At 36.3% G+C, this 22,573-nt stretch overlaps 1 protein-coding gene across 1 annotated transcript in view; it reads left to right on the top strand.

The window, feature by feature from the left end:
* Positions 1–459: 459 nt before the first annotated feature.
* Positions 460–22,573, top strand: part of LOC308556239 (IQ domain-containing protein M-like) — a gene marked incomplete at both ends in the record, with an annotated part of 138,702 nt that continues 116,588 nt past the window's right edge. The window contains 4 exons of the mRNA XM_081135421.1: positions 460–563; positions 9,712–9,910; positions 14,313–14,457; positions 17,579–17,717. Of these exons, the coding sequence (XP_080991547.1) occupies positions 460–563; positions 9,712–9,910; positions 14,313–14,457; positions 17,579–17,717 (587 nt within the window). The remainder of the gene's footprint in view (positions 564–9,711; positions 9,911–14,312; positions 14,458–17,578; positions 17,718–22,573) is intronic.

The following is a 22,573-nucleotide window of genomic DNA, read 5'->3' as shown; positions in this document are numbered from 1 at the left end:
GTTGAAGATGCCCCACGGCTCCCGCTGAGGGCAAGATCCTGAGGCCCAGCTGTGGGCTGTTGACCCCTCCGTTTTGGAACCTTTCAGAACTCGAACGGGCTTCTGGAACATATTTCAGTTGAAAACCCACAGAGGAACCACTGTATATGTACTGTATCTTCTTGATCCAGTCATCTATTGAAGGACACTTCAGTTGTCTCCATGTCTTGGCCACTTTGAATAAGATCACTTAAAACTTTCACCTTTCATTCATTTTTAATCTCTTCTTGCCCCTCTTGGCTTTACTACCTCTTACTATAGACTTTTTCTCCCTGTGGTAAGGAAAACAGCTGGCTTCTGTTTTTGTCATTGTAATTGACTTCGTTCCTGCTCTTCCCAAATGTAAAGGTGTCTTATTACCACACACACAGACACACACACCCAGAGAAATATTCCTGCTGACCTTCCAGCTCTGATGACATGACCAGCCCTAGGAAAATCTTGGAGCAATCATGTGACTGGAGTGTGATCAAACAAAATCCCAAACGAGCCAACCCTAATGCTCCGGAAGATTTGGAAATGGAGTACTAAGTGATATTAAGACAACATTACTCATGGAAATGTATTTGTATTGCACCCCTGTTCATAAAAATCTATATCACCCATTCTGAATTTAATATTGTTTTCAAACTGAACAGACCTCATACAGAGGATTAAAGTAGGCCACAAGCTTTTTTCACTCGCCACCCAAGTTGCTTTCAAATCCGGCATTCAAAGCATGAGAGCATCACATGTTTCTACTTCAAGGCTGCTCCTACAGGAAACACAAGCCCTCCACCCAGCTTGGTAGCAGAGGATCCAAGTCAAAGTAAACTGTGTAAATTATAACTAGATTGCAAAGCATTTGGACAAAGCAGGCATGCTAGTCTAATCAGGAAAGCTTTCGATAATGCCGGTTGGAAGAGGAATTGGGGAAGGACAGCATCACAAATCTCTTTTAATGTATTTCTGAACTTGGCAACCCAAACTGGTTTTGTCACATATTTGCAGCTTAAAAAGTATTTGGCTTTTACAACAGCCAAAATAAGTATCCTTTAATCACTTTCAACCTATGAACAGATGGGCAAACAGTGCTTTTATAAATGGAGCATACAAAATACTTCAATATCAGCCAAAACTAATTAGTAGAAATATCTGAACCAAACTCTAAAACTGATTTAGTGTTTAATATATATTATCATATAAGCATTAGCAGTTAAAAGGAAATTCCCTGTTCGAATGTTTGCCAAGCTCAGTGTCTGATGTTCAGACATGATTAACTTACTAATTATTGCATCTTTTCTCACCTATTATCTTTCTTAATGATTTCTTTTCTCACTAAAAACTATCTGATTTGGTGCCTTGATCCTAGATTTGTCAAACTGCAAGTGGAAAAGTTAGATTCAGCTATTCAGCCCTGGTCTTTCTCTCAGTCTTCCTTAGAGTGACTTTCCTAGGAGGTGGCTTGAGGACACAGGGAGTTGTCTCTTCTATGGTGAAGACTGATTTCATATCTCGCCTCTAATGAATCACATTTTTATCTTCATAAAGATTTTCTAAAAGAGTTTTATAGAGACTGTTTAGTGACTAAGAATCTGTAAAAATAATAAGACTCTCCATATCAGAATTGTGTTAAGACACTGTGAAAAGAGTTGAATTTAAAAATCACATTTAGAAGGTAGTTCCTACTCATTTTCTAAATCAGAGGAGGTCACTTGGTCTCTGACAGTCAGTATATTTTCCAAATCTCATCTATTTACAACTCATTCTTGTACCTTCCATGAAGCTGAACGTTTCTGTAGCAGTATATATGGTCTGGCTGTGTCTTTTCAGTACTGCTGAAACCAACAAACAGACGAAAACTTAAAGGCAGTCACCTAAATCACCCTAACCACAAGGACTGGGGGCTGCCAGTGCCAGCCTTTCTGAAGTATTTTGTCCCCATAACCAGGAGGGCTTTGAATTCTTACTGTGCTAATTGTACCTTCATGGTCTTAAAAAGTCACCTAATTTTTTTCAGCATCAGTTTATAAAATCAGCATAGTAACATTTATCCAAAAATTATTTTGAGAATTTAAGGAGAAAGTGGGTCAGAAGCAAGTGCTTAATAAAAGATTTCTACAACTACTGCTGCTAATGCACGTAATTATTACATTTTTCTTTTATATTATACAAGGCATATTGTTCTATTTCAGAAACTCTGAACAAAATAGAAAACAGGAACAAATAATCATTTTTTCTTTACACCTAAAGTTTTCTTTATAACCTAGTATTTAATTAGGGATTCACATTTATTTTATTGGGGGATTTAATGAATTTGAATATTATGAGGGCCGGTCCTGAGCAAGAATTCCTTGGAAATACTTCTCAGATGGTGTTGCTGCCACTCTTGATTCAGAAGCACTGTGTTAATACAGTCACTAATGATATTTGGCATGTTTCTTTCTGGCTTTATTTATATACGCCATTAAAAAATAATGCTGCAATCATATAATGAATATAACTTAATCTCTTCATTCTCAATACCATTTTGAAATCATAAGCATTTTCTCAAGTTATTACATAATCTTTATAAGTATCGCTTCTATGGCCACATAATAATTTACTCATTGGATATAACACTATTTACTTAGATATGTATTTCTGAATTTCTCCCATTATCGATGAAACTATAAAGAATGTCTTCATACATATTGCTTTTTTTGAAATTTTAATTCTTTTGAAGATTAGTGCTAGAGAGGATTACCTGTGTTTGTTTGTCTCAGCATAAAAGATGCATTTCTCCCCTGACTCTGAGATAGTATGTGTACAGTTACTTATGAGGGAGGGAAGACAGGTTGTCAGCTTGCTTTCTGAGCCCTGCCTTGTGGTTAGGCTACAGTTTAAGGAACGGTTTTGACTAAAAAAGTTGTTTCATCAATTTAAAAAAAAAAGTCTTTATTGATTTCAGACAGAGGAATGGAAAGGGAGAGAGAGAGAAACGTCAATGATGAGAGAGTCATTGATCGGCTGCCTCCTGCACGCCCCCTGCTGGGAATGGAGCCCTCACCCCGGGCATGTGCCCTGACCGGGAATCAGACCACAGTCTCCTGGATCCTGGGTTGATGCTCAACCGCTGAGCCACGCTGGTTGAGCAGCTCAGCAATGTTTGATTCAATATCACTAACTTGGTGTTTTATTGGGCCAGTTTTATTAACATAAATAGAATAAGAGGTGTTGATTAAAACATAAAGATGCCCACACTGTAGGGTTAGCAAAATTAGAATCATATGATATGAAGGCATCAAGTTCTGTCTAGAAGATTGATAAATTCCCAGTGTTACATTTATTTAAAATGATTTTATGTGGTAGAGATATTTTTATTGCCCTTGTCAGTTCTTCTGTTGGGGTTAAATGTTAGGAATCATTCTATTTTCCTCTTCCAGGTTTTACCTAATTATATAGAATGGTATAAGCACCCTCTGTCTCTCTTTATTACCCTCACGTTTTCTGATATTCCTTGTTTGCCTGATGTTCTGTCAGCTGAGAATTCCTTAAGAATCAGAGGAGAAACCAGGCTGGTTAACTCAGTGGCAGTGATTTTCACATAAGTGATTCTACCCATGTTCCTTAACAGGAGCCGTCACATCTACTGAGACTACTTGCCTTTAAATATTATATCTTTAGTATGGAATATGGATGCAGGCTAGATTTTTCAATTATATCATGGTAGGAAAAATGTATTGATTTTTATTAAATCTTTGTAAATAAACATCCCTATAATGAATTCATAAAGGCATTTTGTATACGTTTAACTGTTGTGCTACATTGTTTTGTAGATAAATTAATATGTGTTTTTAATTTTTATAAAATTATTTCTGATGATTTATTAACTTATGATTTTTATTAAAGTTTTTATTAGGATTTATTTCCTAGGGTCCTGAGGGGTTAGTTGGAACCATTTCCATACAGTTTAAAAGGTGTTTCATTCTGGTTTATACAAGTCAAGTAAAAAAATATTGAAATTTACAAATAGTTTCTCACAAAGGGGGAGTTTTCTCAAATTTTAATTAAAAATTAATATTGCTCATTATTTAATCTGTTTATTAAATGCTAGATAATTAATTCTTGTTTTGCTTGGATCTTGAATTAAGGAGACATAAAGTTGTCTGTTTCTGGACAAAAAGAATTACAGTAGGTTCGTGTTATAATACCAGTTTATATTGAGAAGCCTGTGGTCATGAGTCTTCTTCTTTCTACTATAAGTTGTTAGGAAAATGCATTCTTTATAGGGCTACCATTCTTTTTATGTTTATTTCAGAAGACATAATTTATGAACTGTAACTTGTATCAGGAGCTTTGGGCAAGTGTGAAAAAGGCAGAAACTACCTGTTGAAGATAAGACTAAATGGCATAATATACATTTAGTATGCTTTGGTATAATAAGCAACAGTATCAGAGTGGAGAGGAATGGGGTCCTCTACTGAGAACATACATATCCATCCCACAAGGATGTAGTCATTGAGTATCTTGAAATAAGAATATATTACCAATAGTGCAGGCATTCACAAACCTCAAGTTTAAAAAAAAACTTATCCCATAAACTGCTTGTCATGAGTGTCACTGCTTGACAGAGATAATTTATCTCTAAAATAAAAATCTTCTAAAAATCAATTTGACATTTTATTAGCCTTTGAGTATAAACAGTATGTGTATCAGTTATGTATTGCTACAATGACATCACAAAGTTTGGTGGCTTAAAACAACTTATTTCTCACGAGGCAATTTTGATGATCTGGTTCAGACTCAGCTGATATCTCTTAGAGGGTACAACTCATTTGAGTTGCATATAACTTGTCTCTTCTCCATGTGGTCTCTTGCCTGTTATAGAGTTGCTGGCTTGTTCTCATGTTGATGTAGGTTTCCAAGAGAATGGAGCTGTGTAAGGCCTCATAGGGCACCTGCTCAGAATTGTCACAGCATCACTTCCATTGGATTCTGTTGGTCAAAGCAATCCACAAGGCTAGCCCAGATTTATAGGTGGGTAAGTAGACTCTGCCTCTTGTTGGGTGGAGCTATAAAACCACATTGCAGAGGTAGGGATATAATGAGTCATTAACTGGCTATCAATATGACAATTTACCATGGTATGCTTCCAGTACATTTATATTAATAATGTTATATATTATTGTTATATATTTAAGTTAAGGGTGCAGAACTTTCCTTTGATCACTGACCCCCTTTCATATTTTGGACTTCGAGAAATAAGACAGCAGATAAATATCATGCGGAGTTAAATAAAACTATGGGCCATTGTAATAAGTTCAAGGATTTGGACCTAATCAAAAAAATGACATGGCTAGGAGGTGGCACTAGCACATAACAAGCTTTATTTGGGCATCATGGGATCTGCTTTTCATGAGACGGGAAGTCCCTCACAGCAGATCTAGAGACAATGACATAGGGCCACCACCCAGAAGGGGAAGAGGGTAAGAGAGAGGGGAGTGAGAGAGGGGCTTCATGTTTAGGTGATGTTGTTCAGCAGTAAGATGGAGAGGCTCTGGTTAAGAGAGCTCCTAAGGGCAGCCAAGTTGTGTGGTCTTTTAAACGTCAGCATTTGTCTTATCTATGATAACTGATGTTGGTTGTAGTTTGGTGGGATATGCAAAGCAGGCAGTCCGTTACTGGCTAAAAATATGCTTATTTGGGCCATATTTAAAGTAATTGAATGTCTAATGATTTTGAGTTTGGAGCCAGCAGACTTTTAAGCTAATAGTCCTAGTCTGATGTTAGAAGTAAACTCTAAAGGGCCAATATGCAAGGGCCAACTTTGCTTCATTTATATAACAACTATGCAAATATACCTTGCCATTTCTAGCATCCCTCCTTTTCTAAAATGAAGAAGAAAATCTTTGGTACAGTCCTGCAGCGACATGGCACACCCAAAAGATAGGTTAAAAAGACATTATAAGAGTTTGTTTTTAGATTTGGGGCTTGAAATTAGAGAAAACAGTATTGGAAAAATTTGCCAGAGAAGGCAAAACATGAGTGAAAGTCATAGGTACCTTTAGAGTAAAAAAAACCCCAGTAGCAGCCCCAAGTAACTAAATATTGGGAATACCAGTTTTTGCAAAAAATAGATCATAAAGAAGAAACAAGATTCATAAGCATAATAAAAGGAATATTTTGTGAAATAAACTTATGTTCTAGAAAACTATACTGAAGGTACTGATATTTTCTGTCAAATTAAGAGCAGACTGTGTATTCAAAAATCAATTTGTTGATATAAGAGAAAGTTAATCAAATTCTAATTTTGTGTTTATCACCTATGTCACTTTGCATAATCAAGGATTCATAAGCAATTCTCTATTTGATGACCAAGCTCATCAAAACTAACCTGTCAAAGTTTGGTATATTTTATAGCTTCTTTTCAAACTCATTGTTTGCTAATATAGTTCACTTTCCATCAAGCCTTCCATAAATTATTCTTTAAACTCAAATTTCCCTTTCCTTTATTTTTAACTGTCCAATTATTTAGAAAGTACTATTGATCAAAATCCATATGTCTAAGGCCTAAGATAAAATTCTTTTCTTTTTTAGTTGACAAAAAATCAAACAAAATACATCCATCATTTGTAAACTTCTTTGCATTTATCCATAGCATTTTTACTTAATATACTTAATATTTACTTAATATTTCACTCATTTATATTAAACATATCTTTTAATCAAAACAACTAATTTCAATTCATTCTCTCTCTCTCTCTCTCCCCTCTCTCTCTCACACACACAAACACTTCTCATTAAGCGACTAAGAACTGTGCCATTCAAGACCACTTAGGAGACCAGAACTCTTGTGACCGATGCAACAATACATATCACACATCACCTTACATTCAATCACACATGTCACTTTAAGAATTATTTACACTTTGCCTGGCTGCGTGTGGCTCCGTGGTTGTGTTGACCCAGGAGCCAAACAGTCATGGTTTGATTCTGGGTCAGGGTGCGTGCCCAGGTTGCGGGCTCAGTCTCCAGTGGGGGCGTGTAGGAGGCAGCCGATCAGTGTTGTTTCCCTCTCATCGATGTTTCTATCTCTCTATTCCTCTTCCTTCCTCTCTCTAAAAATTAATAAAAACATCTTTTTAAAAAAAGAATTATTTACACCTTGTTGTAACATAATGGAACTTTGGGTGTTAACTTGGCTCATTTGGGCATTTCGGTAACACTTATTTATTCTCTGGGAAAGAAGAAAAAATTATGAACTCAGAATCCTTTAGATTTTATAGTAGGTCTTAAACTCTGGACAAGCCAGAAATAATCATTTCTACTCATCTCCATTTCATTTATCTCATACATCGAGACCCACTCATAAAAATTGTTATATTAACCAAGCAAAAATGCTCTTAGAAGTCAGAGCACCCTCTTTTCTAAGCTATTCAACATCAATCTTAATATAAACAAACAAACAAGCAGAAAACTTTTCTTCATTTTTTTTTACCTTTCCTGATAGCTTTGTCTATTTAAATCAGATATGTATCTGACTGTACCACATGATCTCACTCATAGGTGGAATATAATAAACAAAATAAACTAGTGAACAAAATAGATCCAGAGACATGGAAGCATGGAGCAGACGGAGGGATCTCAGAGGGAAGGCGGGGGTGGGGGAGTGGGTGGGGAGAGATCAATCAAAGAACTTATATGTTTATAAGCATAACCCATGGACACAGACATTGGTATGGGAAAGGCCCAGGGGTGGAGGAGATCAATGAGGGGGAAAAATGAGACATCTGTAATACTTTCAACAATAAAGATAAAATAAAAAGTAAAAATAAATAAATAAATAAATAAATCAGACCTGTCTCCAGAGAACAAATGATACATTTTGACTCATTAATCTACAGAATGAGAGAAAGAAGAAGCCGCAGATACAAAAGAGCTCCAGTTACTAGAAACTGTACAAGGCCAACTTCCATTCTTTTGCAAGGAGAGCAAGGGCATTTTTCATTCATACACACAAACACAAATAAACTAACAGCCTCAGTTCTACGCCTTTAGCTATAGTTTAAATGTAGCTGTGGTGTACAATTTTCTGTGCCTGAGTAATGTCACTGGTCAGTTGTTGCTACTTGGGAGTAGGAAGGTCAGGGAGACAAAAAGGATCTCCAAGGAGTACTTGTGATGAACATCTCTTGATTTGGAGTTGATATCCATTCTAGTGGGCCCAAAACTATCTTGAATGCTTTTAGCTATATTTGTATTCAAGTAACATATAATACAGGGTATTTCAGAAGGTACCATAAGCTTCAAGACAAACTAACAGAAAAGACAATGAAAAGACTGATGTGGAATTTCCTGTCAAATTCCATCTGCTACCCAAAAGAGACTAGATGGGTCAAATGATCAAAATCAGACACCCGACATTTCAGTCACTAAAAGAAGAAAAATAATGGCTGTGTATAAAACAGAGCAAGATGCATTAAGAACCAGCTTAATGCAGACATCAAAAGAGACTCAGAGGGGGAAAAAAGGCAGAAATGGAGTCAGTGCATTCATTGTGGGAATCAAGAAAGTTGGGCCTAGGATTCAGAGGTCTTTATGCAGTGCGCTTTTAGGGCAAGTCTCAGCTCTGGTGTGTGAGTACACCTGGGCATCTCACTGGAACTTCAGCTGTGCAAGTTGCAGAAACAAAAGCAATTAAAAAGAATAAAAAGCCTTTTATATGCTAAATATTACAAGGAAGCTAGACTTTGGAAGACATTGAAAAAACTGACTACCATATAAAAAAGATAACATATATAAAGGAAAACTACAGGTGCAAGATTACCAACGTTACAGAGCATCTGTTCATGATAGAAAGTGCAGTTTTTTCAAAATGCTATCATCACTGCAGGGACCATCTATACCAGTCTCGCAGGGCTCGTCACGGTTTCCAGTATGACCCCTCACTTCTGTGATCCTGTCGTCCGGGGCCCTACCGATACACTAACTACTATGCTTCTCAATTGATAGTATTTGGAAAATAAAATTAATTTTCAGAAGACTGGTAAGCAAAATAGCAGTGCCACATAAGTTTGAGGTAGTTTTTAGTTTAATAGTTTCTGGAACAGGCACAGTATTTTGACTAACTTGCCTCATCGTATGAAAATATTTTTTTTCTTAGATACTCTTTCTCTCTTTTGAATAGTTGTGAATAAGTTTTGACCGGTTCACTTTATTTTGAGTTTTCTTCTTTTAGAAAGTTAATTTTTTATATGCTATATTGCTTTTATTATGTTTGACCTTCTTTGGAGAACCCCATTGACATGGTCAGGCAATGTATATGAAGTCCATGTACATATTATAATATGTTTCTTATTTTATTTTATTTTTATTTTTATTATTTTTAAATGGAATTCATTTTTTAAAATTTATTTTATTTTAAATATATCTTTATTGATTTCAGAGAGAGGAAAGGAGAGGGAGAGAGAGAGAGAAACATCAATGATGAGAGAGACATTGATCGGCTGCAGCCCGCAACCCGGGCATGTGCCCTGACCGGGAATCGAACCCCGATCACCTGGATCCTAGGTCGACGTTCAACCACTGAGCCATGCCCGGCTGGGCATGTTTCTTATTTTAATATGGTCATCAGTGAAATGAATTTAAGACTTTTCAAAAGTGTTCTTTTTCTTATTAACTGTAATAAAATGTTTTATATTTCATTTTTAGGGTACAACATCGTCTAAGTAAAACCAATGAATATGAAAACAAAGTTAAAAGAATTGGACCACACATAGAAATTTTCCAAGTATTCAGGGAAAGGACCAGACTTATAATCACCAAGAAAATAATTAGAATGATCACCACTGTGCAGGCACATGTCAGAGGGTGGATTGAACGCAGAAGATTCCAGAGAATACTAGTCAAGGTAAAACATATGTTAAATATCACAAGGTGTTTATAATATATCTAATTAAGTAAAATTTTGAACAATCACCTGGCCAATAAATCTATGATTTTTCTAATGTCCTGTCTGCCTTCTTTGGATTAAGAAAATGTTACGAATAATCTACTTTGCTGATTGTGTCAGGCTGGAGAATCAGAACAAAAGGCCTGGCTTATCCTTCACCGAAAAACAGTTGTGGGACTACTTTTACTCTTAAGGCCTGGACCACCTATGTTTGCACTAATTTTGTTTCTCCTTTGCTATCTGTTTAGTCTCTGTGAGCATTTAGATGGTGTGTTTGTGGAGTTTAAGTTTCTATAGAAAATGTCAGAGAGATGACTAGTAAAACACAGGTGAATGTCCAGGCCTCTTTAAGAACCTAGATAAAGTTGGTGATCAAAAATTGGAGTGGTGCCATTCCTCCTGGTTGTATAATTATCTTTAGTAGTTATGAAAAGTAAAGCACAGAGAGGTAACATGTCTAAAGTTACACATCTAGCTAGTGGCATACTTAAATTTTGAGAATCAAACCTAAGCCTGTCGGGCTCCAGAAACTTTAAAACATTAGGAATTCTAGTAACAATAGTATCCATCATTGCAAAATGGTAGATTCTTTTCTCAAATCAGGCTCAACATGGACATTGGAATGTCCTGTCAAAAGCTTGGGCCTGCCCTGGCTGGTGTGGCTCAGTTGGTTCAGAGTAGTCCCATGCACCGAGAGGTCACTGACTCCAGTCTCCATCAGGACACATGCCCTGGTTGCGGCCTCGATCCCCAGTAGCGAGAGTGCAGGAGGCAGCCCATCTATGTCTCTCTCTCTCTCTCTCTCTTTCTCTTTCTCTTCCTCCCTTGCTCCCTTTCTCTCTCTCTCAAATCAATAAAATCAATGAAAACATATTTTTAAAAAGCTGAGGCTAGATTAAACTCCCTTCCGATCCTGTATCTCTAATTGGGGTGTGCTCGCATCGGGGAGACGACGTGGAGAGCCAGGGGCGCGCTCATGTAGTGGCACCAATTCTGTGGGAAGCAGGAGTGGCGGCTACGGCTTCAGAGTGCACTGGAAGGCAATACGATTCAGGGATACGGGTGGCCAAGCATGTGCGCTTAGTTTTTATACTAAGCAATTGGATATAGAATGATTGAGCGTGTGCTTCAGATAGTAACATAAGTCATCAGCCCGACCTAGGTCAGGAGACACAGAGAAGAGGCCTGGAAAAGAGAAGAATCAACCCCAGGGGGGAGACATGTCCTGTCGCTCCACTGTAGCCAAGGGAGCCACAGTGGGTGGGGAAGTAAATACACAATCATACGTCATGTTATTCGTGGCTTACATATTTGTTAAATGTGTGTTTATGTGTAAGCACTTGAGATAACTATTCAGAATATTCAATTCTTATTTCATTGTATATAGGTTTAGTCATTTTAAAACCTTTTTTTTGTTTGTTTTCACAAGATTTTGAATAAAGACCCTTTGGGATATTGTCCTACATCTTTGTTTAGACAAGTTTAGACTTCAATCAATGAACATGGTCAAGATATCTACTTATAGGTCTACAACATTTTTTTAAAAGTTAAATTGTGGGAAAACATTTGCAGAAATATTGTACAAGGATTACGTGTAAACATCTATCTTACAAACTGATAAAAACCATAATAATAATAGAAAAAATAGGTAGAACACATGAACTTTACAGTAGGAGAAACATAAATGGCCAGTAAACATGAAAAGGTGCTACTATTGTTCGAAAAATCAAAGACATGAAATCCCACTGAGTGTTATATGGTAAGGGAATTCTCCAAACAAGCAATTAATTTATAACATATTTTAAGAAAGACATGACCATAGCAAACAAAAGGCAGACTGAAAATGCCTACTGAGAAACAATTTTTTAAAATGTTGAGGTGTGTTGAGTATGATACATTTACCCTTTAAAGCAGGGGTGGGGAACGTCTGGCCCGAGGGCCATATACGGCCAGCGAAATCATTTGGTCTGGCCCTGCCAAGGCAACTGCAGGAGGGACTGATAATTCAATAAATCTAGGAGCTTTTTTCATAGATAATTTTTAAACTGATAATTTTGTATGACCTGAAAATGTTGTTATAAATATCCCAATGGCCCTTGGCAGAAAAAAGTTTCCCCATCCCTGCTTTAAAGTAAACAGGGGTTGGAAAATTATAATCAGTGATTTGCCATGAGTCTTTTCTATTTTAATATTGTTGTGATAAATATCAATCACACATTTTTCAGATAAATTCTATCTTGAGAACTGTTTAGAAATGTAAATATTTACATCCTGAGGTGTCCATAGCACCATAGCTGAGGCATATTTCCATGCAGAAGACTGGCGGAGAGCATGCTGTAATAAAAACCACAGCTTCTTAACCATGAAAACCACCTGGGTAATCTGAATGCCTCAGATCCGAGAAAGTTTTCTGCATAAGATAAGTTATCTACCCCAAAGAACATTTATTCAATTCAGAGGGAAAGACACTTAAATTGGCTGCCCAAAGCTCCTGCTCTCTCAGCAAATGCCATCATCTGTCTAAGCAGCACGTGCCAAGCAGGGACCTTTTGGCTCCTGTTCTAAGGATACATTTAAAACATTGCTTGATTCTCAATTATAAGCAAAAGAAACCTACTGACAGATTTAAGCAGGAAGAATATTGGGCAGAGGACTGAGAACTACACTCAGAAATAAGAAGGGTTAATGAACATAGCTCCCAGGCTCCAGCCAAATCTTGCACGGAAAGAGCCTGATGTAGATACTGACCCCCTGGGGCTGGTGTAGGTAACGGATGAAGCTTTTGGTCACGTTGTCTGCATCCTAGCAACAGGGGGCTTGGGTCACCCGCACCTGATTTGTAGCTTCAAATTGTAGGAGGTGAGTTTTGCCTCCCACTAAGATTCATGGGGTGGGGAATACTCCAGAAGTGTGACCAACTCGTTATCTGTAAAAAAACCGAAAACGCGACAAGGACCTATTGAACAAAAGGCAGGTTTAAACATTAGAAAATGTTACTAAATGTTGAAAGGCATTAGCAAACATTCAGGATCTGCCTGGATTCTGATGGCATTCAGATGGAAGGAGAAAGAAGAGGAAGGTAGTGACATTATGCTAATTCTTTTTTTTGTTCAAGCAAATTAAGCAATACATCATTGATAATCTTGTGAAATTAAGAAATATAGGGTTAAGCATAGCATTTTAAAATGTCAGAGAAGAATCACAAACTTAAGCAAAGGTGAAAAAATAAAATGATAAAAATAACCTTTAAAGAATCACATAAAACAAAATGACAAAAGGAATAACATCATAAGTGTTATAAAAAATATACTAGGAGAGAAGCCAAAACAATAATTCACAAAATGGGTGAAACATACTAAATTTAAGTAAATTAAGAGGAATATAGTGTATAATTAAATGTGGGCCCTGGAGTGTTTCTATTTTGATTTCAAAACTAATTCTGCAATTTACCAGCTATAGAACCTTAAGAAAGTTATTTAAAGATTTTATACTTTGGTTTTTTTCACTTGTAAAATGGTATGCAAAGTACATCAAAGGAAAGCTGACTCAGGAAAATTCATGACCTTTAAATACATTCTTAAAAAATAATGAAAATCGAAGTTAAGAACAGAGAAAGGCTAAAAAAGGGAATTAATAAAGATATGTAAAAAAAATTAATGAGCTAGAATATGTAAAATATAAAAATAATTGAATTGAGAAGTAAAATGAAACTGGCTATTTAGAAAAAAATCTAAAATAGATGAATACTTCACTTTTTAAAAGTCTATTAGAGTGTAGAAAATTCATATACAGAAAAATATAGTCACAGAAGATAACTGATAAGAGAAAATTTGCACATATGCTAAAAAGGGTTATTTTTTTAATATTCAGAGTTTTTAGAAATCAACAAGAATAACCTCAAAAAGTCCACTGAAAACTAGGTAAAAGATATAAATATACAGTTTCAAAAGGAAGAAAATACAAGGATTTGAAGACCCAGAGTATATAGCTGAGGCAAGATTTATTCATTACAGAATAATGCTTTAATAAAACTTTAATTTGTTTCTTTTTCTGGCTGGATAGGCTACATATTATAGAAATCCAGACATCACCCTAGGAAACTCCTATGAAGGTGTCCACCACTGAAACCTCTATTCTGTGGGAAGTACAAGTATTTGATGACAAAGACACTCAATGAAATTCTCTGAATTTCAGGGAAATTATCTCACTGTATAATGCACTTATTTAACCAACCTAGGCAAGAAATAATAAATACATCCATAAGCTAAGAAACTGGGTGAGATAAAGTAAAATGAAAGGGACATACTCAAAGATAAATAGCAGAAATATACAAGGAGCTTTACCATTTATTATTTTATAGGTTTTGAATCATGGGCCAAATTTGAGAGCAGTTATGAACATGTATCGCAGACTAATCCATCGTGTTAAATATCGACTTGGTCTTTGGAGAACAAGACAAATTATAAACTTTTCAGAGCTAGAGGAATGGATGGATAGAAAGAAATGTAAGTAATGAAGTTCCTGAATAATACTCTTTTATGGGTGGTAATTTTATCTCCTATTATCTAGTATGAATGTACAGATATATTAATATTTATTAAAATATGTGCTAGAACCTTACAGTTATTACACTAACCACCATTTCGTTTCCATTCACATTCTTTTTAGCTACTGAATTCTAAGTCACATATCTTTTGCTAAATACCCCCACTATTTTTACTCTGTCTTATCTTTATCCCCCAAACTCTGTCACTAAATTTATTTTTTAATCTTATAGAATCTTGCTTATTTTTCTTAGTCTTACTTTCTTTCCATGATTTCTCCTCCCTGATTTGTAACTGCAGATTACACTATTTTTGCATCTAAAAAATAACCTTTTCAGTTTGAAACCCCCCCCCCCACAAAAAACGAATGTGGTTATGTTTTCCAGTGTGGACTCTGGTAGTTTCTAGCTGAGAATTTGAGTAAAAAAGTCTTAAAGAAAGTGAGGGAGGAAGAATGCTCCAGTAGAGGGTGAGGCAAGCACCAAGGCCTGAAGTTGGAGGCAGTTACTGTGGGAGGAAGCCAGGGGTCTAACATGCCGGATGGAGTTTGTGAGCCAGAGCTGAGCAAACTGAGATGTGAGAGGCGGCGGGGAGTGGGGACACAGGTGGCATCAGGCTTTATAGACCACTGGATTTTACCTTGATTGAACTGGGGAGCCTGTGGAGCTTTGTGAACTGAGGACCATGGTGAAATTTATATGTGAACAAGTCACTCTGGTGGTTTTTTTGAGAATAGGCTGACATGAGGCAAGGATGTAAAGAAGTCCAGTTGGGATCAATGGTGCACTATCCAGCATAGGATCTGAACAATACAAGAAAGTTAGCTAAAGGAATGATTTAAAGAATTACCAACTAAGGCATTCATTTGCTTTGAGGTCTACAGTAACTCTACAGACCATAGAATTTGCAAGTTGTTATTTGTCTTCATGTTCTTTAGAAAAGTCTCTATTCTTTCCATATTTTGATTGCTAATTGGGTTGGTATTTGATATCTGGCAGATATCCATGCACCTTTTTAAGTTTTTTTTTTTTTTTTTGAGGTTTAAAAAAATACATATGTCTTTATGGATTTCAGACAGAGGAAGGGAGAGGAAGAGAGAGAGAGAGAGAGAAACATCAACGATGAGAGAGTCATTGCTTGGCTGCCTCCTGTATGCCCTCTACTGGGGATTGAGCCCACAACCCAGGCATGTGCCCTGACAGGGAATAGAGCCTTGATCTCTTGGATCCTAGGTCGATGCTCAACCGCTGAGCCACACCGGCCAGCCTTAAGTATCTTTCAATGACCAGAAAATTTCATTAATTTTCACAATTTGAGTTTTATATTGACCTAATTACACCTGTCTACAATATTAATTCTGCTAGTATGTTGCCAAATGTTTGCTTTTAGGGCCTAGTATACAGGTTAAAGGCATTGTTGTCTATTAATATAGATAAAAACCATAATGTTAATCTGCACATCAGTCAGATCTAGTGAGAAACATCTAAAATGGATTAATTCAATGAAAAAACAAATAAAGGCATATGTATTTTCTCAAGGAGAAATATATTTAACATAAAAGTTAAAAGTGATGTTCTTTGTGTGTTAGTTTGGGTTTCACTAGAATCAGGCCCTGAGACAAGAATTCAGGTACAACTAACTTATTTGTGAGTTGATCCCAGGAGATACTGTTAGCACAATGGGGAAGTGAGACAGGGAAGGGATGGAAGTCAAAAAAGAGTGTATTATCAAGCAGATCATCATGTGGGCAACTGGAGTTTAATTCATCTAGAGGACAGTGCAGCCACCTTGCCTCAAGTGCTGGATCTTTATCTACCATCTCCTCCCAGTCGGTGGTTCAGGGCTGCTCCAGTGGGGGCCTTAATCTCCTGGAACTTCTGACTTGCGGCTCAGGTGGGCAGAGTGGAGTCCAGCAGCCAGAGGGAGCCCTTAGGCAATGAAATGCAGATGCCAGCAACGGAAAGTCAGGTCTGCATGCACGGAAATGTAAGGCAGTATGGACAGGGCACCGACAGCAACTGCTCTAGTTGGCTTACTTGAAACAAGAGAAAAAGCCATAGATATACTAAATGTGAACTTATGTTTATTTTGCTGCTGTGCTTCAGGCTCTCTGCTCGTATTTAGGCAATCACTAAATACTGCTTGAATTTGTCAATGTCTCATGACTGCCCCCCTCAACTGAATGAATGAATGAATGAATGAATGAATGAATAGAAAGTTGAAGTCCTTACGGTTGAGTGCCAAGATGATACATTAACTTTTGTTAGGAACCTCTCTGGTGCCTTTGTCATCCAGAGCCCACAAAACCTGTCATTCTGTAAATGCTAATTAACAATCAGTTTCTTGGGGCTAATCCATATACTTAAGAATAGAGATTCAATATTACCATGTTGAAAAGAAAAAATAAAATGTTTATGGAGAACGACACTTACAAAATGTAAGCGTCGATCCTCTTGGCCATTACCTAACCCCCGTCTAATGCCAAGCGTGGGAGATGGGTGAGGGATGGCCCAACTGAGGGGCTTTCTGGGTAGCCTTGAGCCAGGAATAGCCAAGTACTTTACACTGGGAAGTAAGAATACAGGAAGTCAGTGAAAAATAGACATCGTTCCATTCAGGGGCCAAATCAGAAGTAGAATAATCAGTCCAAAGTGGAATCAACAATTCAAGTAGTTAAAGTGTGTAGAAGTCAAAACGAGATGAAAAATGAGGAGAATTAGTAAACAATGAATACTGAAATGGGTCAGCGGAAATCGGGCCCCCAGAAATCTTGACACAGAAGCTATGTCTTCTGATGTAGCTTGAGCATTCACGTATGTGGGGTCTGTAGACAACTGTCATGTAAGCCAGGCCAGAGGCTGCCAGTGTTCTCTTTGGGAAAGCAAGTCCAAATTTCACTTCCTTCTAACCTTGTGCAGGAGGTTGACGCAGTGCTACGCTAAGTATGGGGGCTGATCACTAGACATAAAGATAAACCCGAGGTTAAAGTTTCTTCAAATCCAGGTGAAGATTTTAGGTGGTTTGTACCTGATATGTTATTTATAAAGAAAATATTTTCTTTCATTATTTTTCCCCCTTTTAGTCTATGAAACAATGTTTGCTAAGAGAGAAGATTGGCAAGGATTAGAAAGAAGTGAGCTCCTTAATTACTTCAATGACTGCGGTCATTTCCCAACTCAGCAGCAAATTGATCAGGTTTGGGACCTGGTCCACAAAGGCAAGTAGTGTCTCATTTGCTTTCTCTTCCCGCCTTATTTCCCTTTCTCTTTTTCCTTCCTATCTATTTCTTCTCTTGTTCTTTCCTTCCTTCCCTCTCTTTTATTAAACTTGTGTCATAAATCCTTTTCGGCAAATTTATTTTTATCTGATTTTAATGTATATGAAGAAATAGACTTAAAGGTTAAAAGAAGTTCATACAATGGATTTTCTAGGTGGATGGAGGAGGTGATTTTAGCTTTTTAAGCTTTAATGTATTTTTTTGGCTATAAGTTATATCTAACTGAGTACGTTTTAAACCACCATATTTTACATACTGAATCTAATAAGCTTTCTCACAGATAGTTAGATTTGGCACTAAAGAACATAACTGTTTAAACATTGTGAACGATTTTAGTATGATAGAATTTTACAGTTAGAAAGTCATTTCTTTCCTGAACAATAAATAAATGAAAGGATAGTGTTGTATGAAAATATTTAAATGGAGCAACATTCCTCCCTTCTCTAAACATTAGTAATGGGGTGGATATTTTCATTGAAATGTGAAAAACTCAGTGAATTTTCCTTAACTCCTTGAGATTATTCTCAACATTTCTTTCTAGTATGTCTATGTTCATATTACTGTTCTGGCTTGCTGCCATGTGTAGAGGTGATGCATGGATGTATCCACAATTTAATTGAGAAAAAAAGGGAAACATATCAGGACCTTTTTAAATGGAGGAATAGGGCTTGCACGCTAGTAGGAAGGTGTGTTTCAGGTTCGAACGACAAGGTTGCAGGTTCATTATCGGTCTGAAGTCCTCTTCATCGGTAGTTCTTAGTGTGAATTCACCTAATTTTTTACCTGTGGAGTTTGCTCTACCAGTGCTGTGTCCTTTGTGTCTGGAATGTTTTTCTTTTCAAATTAAGTTTCATTTGAACTTAATCAGTTCTCTACTGATTCTTTTGGATTATATCATAAAGGCTTAGATCTGGAATTAGCTTGCCTGGATTTAATTCCTGGTTCCACTGTTTACTAGCTGTATGTCTCTGGATAATTTATCTCTGATTTGCCTTATTTTGCTTAACTATAAGAGGAAGATAATACTATCTAAGTCATTGACTGTTATGAGGTTTAAATGAAGTAATTCATGGAAAATGTGTTTTCCATTATATAAGTGCTCAATAAATGTTTGCCATTATTATTCATAAGTAATTTTAAGTACACTTAATTATAAAAAAAATTAAATAATTATTTTGAAAATGTTTATACATTGAATCTAATTATAGAATGACTAATTTTTAGAGAGATTCTTTATTGAATGCTATCCATTGATTTCCACCCATATCATCTCTTTTGTATCATAATGACCTGTGTTCTAGAGGAGCTGATATGCTCACTTATGTTCATTTTTACAAATGAGAGAACTGAGACTTAGAAAGAAACTTTTCTAAGCTCATTAATAGAGCTGGAACTTGTTTCCTGGTCTCTTTAGGTGAAATTCAGTGCTCTTTCCATTTTGCTATGGGAGACACTTTAAAAGTTAATGTTATGAAAAATGAATGATTATAGCATTTTTGACAGCAAGTACTGCCTTTTATTGATATACTGCCTTGAACTATAGTAGGTTTTCTGTAAATGATTGAGTCTATTAAGTTCTCATAAAAACTAAAATTTTCAAAAGAAAACTTAGTTTAAAAACATATTGTTTTATTATAATGCCTAAAATGAAGAAGTTTTGCTTTATAGAAAGAAGCCACTCTAACGTAATTTTTAATATATGTCCAATTATGTTCCTCCATCCAATTAGAAAAATTATTTTGTCACATCAAAATCTTTCATTTAAAATGGTAATATTCTAAATAATGGAAAGAAAAAATTATGGAAAATGAAGCTAAGTTAATGGTTTTCTGCTTGCTTCTGGAATATATTCCATTTTTAAGAGAATCTGATTTTATGCAGTTTAGATTGTCAGTCATCTTCATTCATACTGACTTCTTTGATTGTGGCTAATAGTTCCAGATGTGCAACCTACGCATTTTTTCATTCAGTAGAATATTTCATCTAATGCATATGTAGTTAATTCAATTGATTAACTTCTTCAGTGTATGACACCAAGTAAGTCAAATTCCTAAAATCATCTGTATGTGTTCAGGTATTTTTAGCTTTTAAAAAATTCTTCATTCTTATCACTATGGTAACAAAAGAATTTGTGACCGAGGACATGATTTTCATCTGAAAATCTTCCTTTGGGAGAATGAGACAACTTTAGACGGCATGCATAGGCTGATCTTAAAGTGGAGGGCTATGCAAACATGAGAACTTTTACTTGCTGTTCACTTAAATCTCAATGAATGAAACTAATAATGATAGAACAGCATATCCGAAAGTAAGGAAAGTAACACATTGTGGTTCTATATTGTCTATTCTCACATCTGCCTAATTTTTAGAAATTTAAACTTTGAAGGTTTTCCAGTAAATTTGCAACATGTAAATCTAACTTTTAGTTTATTTTCTGAAGTTAAAGTAAACAGAAAACAATCATGAAGACAAGTCTATTTTCACTGTGGAGCCCTAGACAAAAAAACTTAAAATAAAAAAACATAGAAATTACCTGAATACCCTATACATCTGAAGGAACTGTGACCTGAGATAGAATGTGAATTGTTTTAGACTCCCTGACTAGTTAGTTGCAAACTTACTATATTTGAGCCTCCTGCTCCTTGGAGCACAGCTTTGTTTACCACAAACAGACAACACTGCATTTTCTGTTGTTCTCCCAAGCTGTGGCTCCATGTTATTAAACAGGAAGCATATAAGGACTTTCCCTTCATTTTTTTAATATGAACAGGTACTCTAACAATAAAATTTTAATTGTATAGGTAAGGGATTGAAGGGGATTAAAAAAGATAGTAGAGCCCTGGCCGGTGTAGCTCAGTGGTTAGAGTGTTGGCCCTTGGGTTGCAAGTTCGATTCCCGGTGGAGGACACCTACCTGGGTTGCAGGTTCGTTCCCCCGCCTGGTCAGGGGGCTAAAGTGGGGGGGCAGCCCATCGATGTCTCTCTCACACTGATGTTTCTCTCTCTCTCCTTCCCTCCCTTCTTTCCACTCTATCTTAAAAAAAAAAAGACAGTGGAAAAATGTCCTCACGTGAGGATTAACGACAACAACAGAAAAGGAGAGTAGAGGATTCTAGGGTATAAGAAATACGAGACAATGGCAGATTCTGATGGCAGAGTATCAAATATTAGAGGTAACTTGTTCCAAAAGCCTTCTTTTAAATAACTTCTAATAAAAATGAAACAACTCCTTACTATAAAAAAATTTGAACATACACACTAAAAACAAAAGATGAAATGAAAAATACTGGCTGTTTGACGTTCTAGAATGACATGAGGCTACTGACTAGGAATCAACCAGAATAGGTGGCCAGGTCTTATAAGGATCTCTTGGTGCCACCATTAACACTTGGAGAAAGTCCCTGGCAATCCACCTCCCTTTTTATATAATAAAAATGTCATGACCCTCCATATTTATGATGCTGGTAGAAATCTCAGTCCATGAATTCACTGGTTTTCTATAAGGAGTTAAGTTTTATTTCTATCTTTTGTTTACCAAAATTTAATTTCAGTCCATTTATTTTCTCTTTTTAAGATTGTGGCGAAGATGGAGGGCATTTAGGTAATGGCATAGCATGTGGAGCACCCACTTGATCTGCAATATCATGTGTTTATATTAACATAAGTATTTCCTAGTACATGCCTGCTTGGGCTGCCGTAACAAACATGACAGGCTGAAAGGCTTAAACAACACAAGTGGGTGTGGGTCAAGGATCATTTCATGTTTATCATACTTTGGGGTCATTGAAGATTTTGGATCTGGAGAGTAATATTTTTCAGCAGATTAGGCAATTTTTCAGCCAATTATTTTTGCACATTTTTTCTTCTTTCCTTTGTGGACTCCTATTGAACTTATATTAATACACTTAATATTATCCTAGAGGTTTCTGGGGCTGTTTATTTTTTAAATCTTTGTTCTCTTCTTAAAAGTGGATATTTATTGATCTGTCTTCGAGTTTCATTGTTCCTTCCTTCTGCTGCCATCTCAGATCTGTTGCTGAGCCCATTTTACACATTTTTCATTGCGCTGTTATATTTTCCAACTCTAGAATCCATTTAGTTATTTTTTATAGATTCCATTTCTCTTGATAATCTTTATTTTTGAGTAATTATCATGTTTTTCTTTAATTTTTAAAATATAATTTATTTCAATTATTTGAGCCTATTTATAATAGCATCTTTAAGGTCTCTTTGTCTGCTAAATCTAACATCTGGGTCATCTCAGAGTCAGGTTTTATTAACTGCGATTTTTCTCTGAATATAGGTCATACTCCTCTGTTTATTTGAATGATTTATTTTTATTTATTTTTTTATTGTTGAGTATTGGACATTTTAGATAATATGTTGTTGCAAGGATGGATTCCAACTACCCCGACTCCAAGGGTTTATTTGTTAATTTAGTCACTTGCCTGTACTTAACATGTGGAATCTGATCCGTCTGCCCCCGATGCTGTTTGGCTATTCATTTCTCTGCTCAGCTATTGTTTTAAGTTTTACATTGTTAGGGTGGCTTCTCAAAAGGTCATCTCTGATCTGTATAAAGTAGTTGTCAGCCTGTGATTGAACATAGTATTTACTGAAACACCTTGAGTCCTCAAGGTTTCTACCCTCCGCATATGTACCTGTGTGTGGGTCGGGGAGCACATTCAATGTTTGATTTTATGCCTGCCTCATATTTTACTTTCCACTGGCACTCGTGGGTCTTTCCTGTTTATTCCCATTGTTTCCCAGTGAGCTTGGGATGTGTGTAGAGGTTATCAAG

Source organism: Miniopterus schreibersii (genome assembly GCF_964146895.1).
Source record: "Miniopterus schreibersii genome assembly, chromosome: 4".
Lineage (NCBI taxonomy): Eukaryota > Metazoa > Chordata > Mammalia > Chiroptera > Miniopteridae > Miniopterus > Miniopterus schreibersii.
Note: the sequence above shows the minus strand (reverse complement) of the source record. Positions and strands in the feature narration are given on the sequence as shown.